At 40.1% G+C, this 8964-nt stretch overlaps 2 protein-coding genes across 3 annotated transcripts; one reads left to right on the forward strand and one right to left on the reverse strand.

Annotated features, from left to right (window-relative positions):
• Window positions 1-482: 482 nt before the first annotated feature.
• h2af1al (H2A histone family member 1a like) lies at window positions 483-5693 on the reverse strand. Its single transcript, XM_073866364.1, has 5 exons — window positions 5547-5693; window positions 4899-5325; window positions 3871-4010; window positions 3585-3647; window positions 483-982 (listed from the first exon to the last, which is right to left on the reverse strand). Exons 2-5 carry the CDS (start codon window positions 5312-5314, stop codon window positions 555-557), a joined length of 1047 nt encoding a protein of 348 aa, XP_073722465.1. The 5' UTR covers window positions 5315-5325; window positions 5547-5693; the 3' UTR covers window positions 483-554.
• A 419-nt stretch (window positions 5694-6112) lies between these two features.
• On the forward strand, window positions 6113-8888 carry creg1 (cellular repressor of E1A-stimulated genes 1). 2 transcript variants are annotated; one of them, XM_055206329.2, is made up of 4 exons: window positions 6121-6504; window positions 7087-7206; window positions 7647-7845; window positions 8458-8888. In XM_055206329.2, exons 1-4 carry the CDS (start codon window positions 6232-6234, stop codon window positions 8535-8537), a joined length of 672 nt encoding a protein of 223 aa, XP_055062304.2. In that variant the 5' UTR covers window positions 6121-6231; the 3' UTR covers window positions 8538-8888. The 2 variants fall into 2 exon arrangements, with proteins under 2 accessions (XP_055062305.2, XP_055062304.2); XM_055206330.2 differs by lacking the exon at window positions 7087-7206 and having other exon boundaries at window positions 6113-6504.
• Window positions 8889-8964: the final 76 nt, after the last annotated feature.

The raw sequence follows: 8964 nt of genomic DNA on the forward strand, positions 1-8964 counted from the left end.
TTTTCACAAAAGGTTAATTCCTTTCAGATTTTTTTCTATAAATATATAAACATACAATGTCAAATGAAAAACAGACCCTCCACTTATAAACAGACCCTCAGACAAATAAACAAAACACTTTTCCACTTCCTATCTTCATTTGATCACCTGAGAAAACTCAGTTTACAGAAACAGTATGTATTATATCAATTAATCAAAATGGCCCTCTAGTGCCACTAGACATTAAGAAATCATTTTCTTTTCAAAAACTTATAATCACTGACAACAGTGGTCCGGCCAGGATATTGTCATTTAAGTGAAGTTGCAGCCCTCAACTGATGTTGTCATGTGTATTGGCCTCCAGTTGTGTGATTGCAGTACCAGTTTTGACCACAATCCTACATACTGTTCCTTTAATAATACCCGTGTACATGTGCACATCCGGTTGAATTAATGCATTTAGACTGAGAAAGTGAAGTCAACAGCAAGAAACAAAGAGCATAAATATTAAAATAAAGTCTTTATTAATACAAATGAGCAGCTATAAAAACATTGTTCATTGCAATAAGAGTATTTCAGAAGTCTTGAGACTGTACATCTTTAGGGTCACGGGGAGCTTTGGTCTTTTTAGGGAGAAGTTGGGCCTGGATGTTGGGCAGAACACCACCTTCACTGATCGTGACGCCTCCCAGCAGCGTGTTCAGCTCCTCGTCATTTCTTACTGCCAGCTGAATGTGACGTGGCGCGATGCGGAGCTTTTTGTTGTCTCTGCTCGCGTTCCCCGCGAGCTCGAGCACCTCCGCGCACAGATACTCTATGACCGCTGTCAGATAAACGGCTGCGCCCGAACCGATGCGTGGCGCGTAGTTTCCCTTCCGCAGGAGACGCGCGATGCGACCAACCGGAAACTGCAGGCCGGCGCGGGACGAACGCGACACTGAAGTTTTGCTTTTTGATGCAGCAGCGACGACCTTCTTTCCACGGCCAGACATGATGGACAGATCTGAGGAGAAAAAACACGAGCAGTTTAAATATTTGAGAAATTTAGAGGAAAAGGTTAACTCACATTCCATCACCACTATTTTAAAACTAACCTAAAGTTTAGGAAGTGAGGTAAACATAACAAAAAAATGGATTACGGTTTTACAACCAATCGTGGTTAAACTATGATTAACTTTTTAAATGGACGCCAAACTAACATAGTAAAAAAGTTAAAATACTCACACAAGTTCTGAATGCAAGTGAAAGCGTAAAGACAATAACAACTCTGATACCACAATGAATCTGTTTGATTTCAGACCATCACTCATCTCCTTTTATAATGACACTTAATTAACATTTACACCTGTGTACAAATGTCATGTGACCAATTAACCAATTACATCGTTAATGCCTCATTAGCATGATACAAAAATCTCTGGAATTTTCAGTAAATGTTCAAAGCCTGATGTTTTATAGAAAAGCTACAAAAATCAGGTTTAACGTTCCCCTTAAAAATTAAAAACATTCGAGAACGGTCTGTATAAGTTATTAGGTTATTTAAAAATAACAACCCTGCAACATTATGAGAACGTTGTTTTATGGGTGCAAAAAAAAAATAACTAAAAAAGGTTATTCCCAGAACGTTATTATTTGGTTCTCCAAAAGATAACTAAAGTTAGGTGAACGTTCTGTGTTTGCTGTGTAAATGTTTCCATTGCTTCTAATAAAATCAGTCTTCTTTCTGTCTCATCAAAGTCATTTTAATTATTTATTTTAATTAACAGCATTTCTCGTGTATTTCTTGTTTGTGGCGTCTGTGTGTTAACGTGTAGAAGTCACATGACCGCGTTATGCTCGCCACTCGCGCGTGACAGATCCTCTGGACCATCAGTGTTTAGTGTTTGTGTGAGATAATAAAACTCAATCATGATTCTGGCGTTAATCTCGCGATTAAATTACTGCGACAGGAGAAACCCTTACATTTGCTGTTGTGATGCTCAAAGATAAGTTTTAAGTGATAAAATTCTACCTGTAGTCAAGAATGTTATCTCGCACAAATCAAATTCATATCAAATTAGACATTCACTTCACCGCTGCTGTATGATCAAAGTTTGGAGCTCTGGTTGAGTTTATTCCCATGCATTTAATAAAACAACCTCTGGAGAACTTTCCCTTGATGTTATCAAATAGTAAAATGAATCCCTGATGAAGAAAAAAAAACAGTATAGAGCAGCATAATTCCCTGAAACCAAACTTTTTTAAACTCTTTAAGAGTTCTAGGAACGCCTGTTGCAACGTTGTGTAGCCAGGGCTGAAGTTTTTGGTATGACACCTGCTGAGGGGAAAATCTGTAATGACGCCTGATTGATAATGTCACAGGTCGGAGCGGAACACCCCTATCGTGAGTCTCGCTCCTCCCTCTTTTTCCACCCCGAGGAGGTCCCAAAACACCCCAATGACAAGACAGACGAGAATTATATAATTGAACAAGGTTTATTTATTTAAAAGAAGGGGGAAAATCTAAAAGGGGCTGCTGGAATCAGATGGGGGCTGGGGGACTAGCGTGGATGCCTGTACTCGTCCTCTCAGACTCAAGGGTGCGTGAAAGGGAATGCCTCTTGGTAGGCCTCGTACACAACAGGTGAGTGTTTCCGGTTTTTCTTCCTCTCTTCACCAGTCGGCGGCAGGTAGGTTCTCCAAACCTCTGTTCCTGGACTTACAAGAGGAAATGACAGGTGAAAGTACGAAGGTACGCATGTAGATAAATACAACAACTTTTAGCTGTAGACTATCCAGGGGGCTCACGGTCCATACACTGAATGCTCTGTATTCAATGTACAGCAGGGGTCCAGGGGAGTATGCAGACATGTATCGCAGCTCTTATAATTGGACGGACAAGCATACAGGTGAATACTCTGGACTTTTAGCTTTAGGCAAACAGGCAAGTACACAGGACTCTTGACGTTGGGCAGGCAGGTAGGTACACGGGCCTTTAACTTTGGGCAGCCAGGTGAGTATATGGGGACCACACAGGTAAGTATTCAGGTAAGTATGACTTACGGCAAGCAGGTGGATACACTGGGCTTTAGCTTCTGGACGTACAGGCAGATGCACTGGGCCTTTAACTCTGGGTAAACAGGAGGCTTTACAGGTGAATATTCAGGTAAGCTTAACTTACAGCAAGCAGGTGGATACACTGGGCTTTAGCCCTTCAAAGCACAGACGGGTGGAGGAGACGTGTCTAGACACAACCAGGTCGAATGGTTCCACATGCAAGCAGACTTACGGATAACCCCCAGGCACTTTCACTTTCCAACATTAAAGATAGATAGTCCTGCGTCAGTATGAGCCCTTAGCTCAGGACCTGTAGGCTGTTAGCAGAGGACACACAACTTCACTCACAATTATCAACTCCACTAGATTTACAGCAGAACATACGACACCTCTTTACACAGGCAGAGGAGGGTGTAACTGGTCCTTTGGTCGTGTACAGATATGGAAGCGGCCGTCCAATGCCACCACTCGGCTCCTCATACACACAGCTCTTTCCTCGGCCTAGGATATGACTACTGACAAACACTGAGTGTACTAGTACGTGTACTCACTTCAATAAAATCACCCACCGCAATCTTCACACTCACAGTGAACTAGGGTCAGTGTCACAGCTTCGGCCCGGGTACGGAGACCTGGATGAACAACGACAGAGGCAGGAGGACAGCACGTGAAGGCGTCAAAGCCACGGTCCTAGGACTCCTCCTTCTTCTCCGCTAACTCCCACACACACAATGAATAAAACAGACTGAGTGATGAATGAATACTTAATTCCACTGCACAAAGACAAATTTGGACAATGGTAAGCCAGGGATAAGGATGGCAGTACACTATAGATAGAGTTCTTATAAATCACACTGTTCCTTTTCTTTGCACAGTACCTCACACAGATGTCCCAATCCTCCGAAGTGTTTGCCCAGTGGACTGCTTCAATCTCCTCCGTCTCCACTTCCGCTCTTTTAGATTCACTTGCTACGTCCGTTCGACCTTTCCAGTTCCTTCAATACACATTACAAGATCACAACAGCACGGTAACAATGAATGTCTTCTCACTTATCTCTGCACTTTAATGGAGCCCAATATCCGTCTTTCCTTCGCCCAGCTTGCAAATCCACATCAAAAACGTCTCCTCCAACACACCAACAGCTTCCACCTAACTCTCAGCGTACACCGGAACAACACTTCACCCGGAGCAAAACTTCACGCTTCCGGCCTCCTCCTCTCATGAAAGTCCAATCACTGATCACCACATTTTTCTTACAAACCTGATCGAGATTACTCCTGATTTCTCTTGCCCGGAGTCAACCGGAACTGGCCAGGTGTTTTCTGAAATCGGTCCGGGCGGAACTTTTCCTCATTTTTCGTTCCGCCTGTATTCGGTCACTCCGTGACATCAATAAACATGGTTTTAAAGTTGGAACATCGCTAGCTGGTGTTTGGCATGTTAGTAACATCACTTCATAACAGGTTTTTGCATGTTCAGAGTTTACATAAGGATAGAAAACTGTTTTAAAAAAAATTTATTATCTCAATTAATCATAAAATGGCCCTGATGTGTCACTAGACATTAAAAAGTCATTATTTCAAATACTTAAATCACTGACAACAGTGGCCAGGATATTGTCACTTAAGTGAAGTTGCAGCCCTCAAATGATGTTGTCATGTTGTGTATTGGCCTCCAGTTGTGTGATTGCAGTACCAGTTTTGACCACAATCCTACATACTGTTCTTTTAATAATACCCGTGTACATCCGGTTGAATTAATGCATTTAGACTGAGAAAGTGACGTCCACAGCAAGAAACACAGAGCATAAATATTAAAATAAAGTCTTTATTAATACAAATGAGCAGCTATAAAAACATTGTTCATTGCAATAAGAGTATTTCAGAAGTCTTGAGACTGTACATCTTTAGGGTCACGGGGAGCTTTGGTCTTTTTAGGGAGAAGTTGGGCCTGGATGTTGGGCAGAACACCACCTTCACTGATCGTGACGCCTCCCAGCAGCGTGTTCAGCTCCTCGTCATTTCTTACTGCCAGCTGAATGTGACGTGGCGCGATGCGGAGCTTTTTGTTGTCTCTGCTCGCGTTCCCCGCGAGCTCGAGCACCTCCGCGCACAGATACTCTATGACCGCTGTCAGATAAACGGCTGCGCCCGAACCGATGCGTGGGGCGTAGTTTCCCTTCCGCAGGAGACGCGCGATGCGACCAACCGGAAACTGCAGGCCGGCACGGGACGAACGCGACACTGAAGTTTTGCTTTTTGATGCAGCAGCGACGACCTTCTTTCCACGGCCAGACATGATGGACAGATCTGAGGAGAAAAAAACACGAGCAGTTTAAATATTTGAGAAATTTAGAGGAAAAGGTTAACTCACATTCCATCACCACTATTTTAAAACTAACCTAAAGTTTAGGAAGTGAGGTAAACATAACAAAAAATGGATTACGGTTTTACAACCAATCGTGGTTAAACTATGATTAACTTTTTAAATGGACACCAAACTAACATAGTAAAAAAGTTAAAATACTCACACAAGTTCTGAATGCAAGTGAAAGCGTAAAGACAATAACAACTCTGATACCACAATGAATCTGTTTGATTTCAGACCATCACTCATCTCCTTTTATAATGACACTTAATTAACATTTACACCTGTGTACAAATGTCATGTGACCAATTAACCAATTACATCGTTAATGCCTCATTAGCATGATACAAAAATCTCTGGAATTTTCAGTAAATGTTCAAAGCCTGATGTTTTATAGAAAAGCTACAAAAATCAGGTTTAACAAAAAATTAAAAACATTCGAGAACGGTCTGTATAAGTTATTAGGTTATTTAAAAATAACAACCCTGCAACATTATGAGAACGTTGTTTTATTGGATGCAAAAAAAAAAAACTAAAAAGGTTGTTCCCAGAACATTATTATTTGGTTCTCCAAAAGATACCTAAAGTTAGGTGAACGTTCTGTGTTTGCTCGGTAAATGTTTCCTTTGCTTCTAATAAAATCAGTCTTCTTTCTGTATCATCAAAGTCATTTTAATCATTTATTTTTCTCGTGTATTTCTTGTTTGTGGCGTCTGTGTGTTCACGTGTAGAAGTCACATGAGCGCTGTTGTGGTCACGTGATTCAGTGGCGAGCATAACGCGCGTGACAGATCCTCTGGAGTCTGGACCATCAGTGTTTAGTGTTTGTGAGATAATAAAACTCAATCATGATTCTGGCGTTAATCGCGTTATGTTGCGCGTCTGCAAGCGTTGGCAGCGGCGCGTCGTCGGTGCCGCCTCATGAGGACGTGGCTCGGATGGCCCGGTTCGTGGTGAATAAATGTGACTGGGCTTCAATGGCGACGATCTCGAGTCACGAGCCGGTGAAAGGACAGCCGTTCTCTAACAGCTTCTCGATCAGTGACGGACCCGCCGGTAACGGGACCGGAACTCCGTACCTGTACCTCACACATCTGGAGATCTCCGTACAGGACCTACAGGTACACAAACACAACACCTGATTCTGTCAATCAACCTTTAGACTTAAATACAGTGCTTATATAGTGCCTTTACTATAGTAACGCTGACTGTTGATTACAGTCATGAAGAAATGTTGTAGATCTTTCACTTTGCTCGTGATTATCATGAAAATATTACAGACTTAACATTAAGATTAGAATTCATTGCAATTAATCTAAAATAAATCTACATATACATGACTTCATTTGTGCAGTCTGACTGTTGGTTTGTAAGGTTTTATGTAACTTCAGATAAACACATGCAGAAGTGACGCAGCGAATTCAGTTCCTCTCTTATCAGCTGGAACACACTGTGTGTGTGTGTGTGTGTGTGTGTGTGTGTGTGTGTGTGTGTGTGTGTGTGTGTGTGTGTGTGTGTGTGTGTGTGTGTGTGTGTGTGTGTGTGTGTGTGTTTAAGAGAACATAAGCACACACACATACAGTATCTCATAGACATTTTTAAATACAGATTTGAGTGACTGTTGTTGTGTATTTGATAGGTGATGTGTGTGTTGTTGTTGTGTATTTAACAGGTGATGTGTGTTATTGTTGTGTATTTGACAGGTGAATCCTCAAGCATCTCTCTCAGTGTCTTTAGCTCAGACGAGTTACTGTAAGAATCACGGCTTTGATCCTCAGAGTCCACTGTGTGCTCACATCATTCTGTCCGGCTCCGTCCTTCAGGTCAAACATTTCATTTCTTATTGATTTCTTTCAGAAAGTTTTTGGTTTAGAAGCAAAATCTTGGTCTCTTTTTAAAGAAGACACTTTAAACTTTCAATAAAGTGTTTATAGTTGTGAATTTTAAATAAAATGCCAAAAATAAAATAAAGCCACAAGTCTCAACTAGTTCTGAACCAAATTTCAAGTTAAAATCACAAAAAATGTGGTTTGTGTTACCAACAAAGGCCATAATCTTATCACAAATGAATAAATGACTGTCACTGCATATTGCTAAAAGGTTTTGAAATATGAAAACTACATCCTTCCATCTTTCCGATGATATATATAGTTTGTCAAGATTAGTGTTCATTTGAATAAATCTGAGAGGTTTTAGTAGAATGAAAATGAGATTGATTGATTGATATAATCTAAAAGTCTTGATGAATGATGTTGTTGTTTAGGTGGATGATGGAGAAGTGTCTGTGGCTAAAGATTCGCTCTTCAGCAGACATCCAGAGATGATGGACTGGCCCACTGACCACAGCTGGTTCTTTGCTAAGATGAACATCAGTCAGGTGTGGGTGCTCGATTACTTTGGTGGGGTAAAAACTGTGACACCAGAGCAATACTACAAAGCTACACCGTACAGAAAATACCACGGTGAGTCACAACATTACAGTAGAATCAAAGGACGTCTCGCTTTTATTATAAAACACAAGACCTGATGAACTGCATCATCTCACTTTATTAACCAGTAACTACAATCTCAATATTATTCTGCTTTATAACATGAAAATGTTCCCAATATAAATATATTTGGTAGAAATGTCATTTTAATCAAGCAGTCAATTATAATCCACAAGTTTACTTTATTCAAGATACACTTCTTCAGCACTATAACAATAATCATTAACAGACAATTTATTTGTATATATTATAGTCTGTAAACATATTTATTTGGGTTATTAAGTTAAACTTTCATATTAATATTTCTGCATATGTAGTTTAAATCTGAAGTGATTTTACTGTTGTGTCTTAATAAATGACAAACTCTGTGAAAACCACAAAGCTTTAAATTTGACATTAACAACACGAGGAAAGACTTCACAACTTCATGTAAGCAGATTTAATGTCAGAGATCTCAACATTTCTTCGAAGTAACCACTGTGTGTGTGTGTGTGTGTGTGTGTGTGTGTGTGTGTGTGTGTGTGTGTGTGTGTGTGTGTGTGTGTGTGTGTGTTTGTGTGTGTGTGTGTGTGTGTGTTTTAACAGGAAATGACACACATAATGTCGATGAACCGCACGGGTCCACAGATAAAATTCTGTCCAGGATTTCTGCTGAGCACCATTAAGAGATTTTATATGAGTTTGTGTTGATTTCTTTTTAAATCATTTAGTTTGTGAGTAAACTCTGTGTGAAGTGTATTTGTCTTTATATATTAGGCAAGTGTTGTTGTTTTTTTTTAATCTATAGCATTAATGAACTTAAACTCTTGACATCTGAGCAGGGTTTTTTAAGCATTTTGGAAAATGCTTGATTGTTTTTGCAGTTTGCACATTTGATTATTACAAACTAGAAATGTTATGACTTAAAGAAAATATTTCAAGTTATTTTTCTAAACACTGACATATTTTTGTAAAAATCTGCTAAAAGGCTTTGTGTGCATTGAATGTGTGGATGTGAAATAAATATTTACTCTTTATTCTTCTTTCTTCAAAGCTGCATTGCAAAAGTGCCAAAAAGTAAAGAAAGTAGAAATAAATGTGAATATACTAGAA

The sequence above is a fragment of the Misgurnus anguillicaudatus genome, chromosome 3, assembly GCF_027580225.2.
Source record: "Misgurnus anguillicaudatus chromosome 3, ASM2758022v2, whole genome shotgun sequence".
In the NCBI taxonomy this organism is placed as follows: Eukaryota; Metazoa; Chordata; class Actinopteri; order Cypriniformes; family Cobitidae; genus Misgurnus; species Misgurnus anguillicaudatus.

Excerpts from the sequence above, each read along its gene's own strand:
- h2af1al (XM_073866364.1), bottom strand. The coding sequence starts at position 5,314 with ATGTCTGGCCGTGGAAAGAAGGTCGTCGCTGCTGCATCAAAAAGCAAA. Across the intron at positions 4,011-4,898 it reads GTACAGTCTCAAGACTTCTG|GAACTGGAAAGGTCGAACGG; the intron begins AAATACTCTTAT and ends TGTGTATTGAAG. Across the intron at positions 3,648-3,870 it reads CTGTGCAAAGAAAAGGAACA|GTCTCCGTACCCGGGCCGAA; the intron begins GTGTGATTTATA and ends TTGTTCATCCAG.
- creg1 (XM_055206329.2), top strand. The coding sequence starts at position 6,232 with ATGATTCTGGCGTTAATCGCGTTATGTTGCGCGTCTGCAAGCGTTGGC. Across the intron at positions 6,505-7,086 it reads TCTCCGTACAGGACCTACAG|GTGAATCCTCAAGCATCTCT; the intron begins GTACACAAACAC and ends TGTATTTGACAG. Across the intron at positions 7,846-8,457 it reads ACCGTACAGAAAATACCACG|GAAATGACACACATAATGTC; the intron begins GTGAGTCACAAC and ends GTGTTTTAACAG.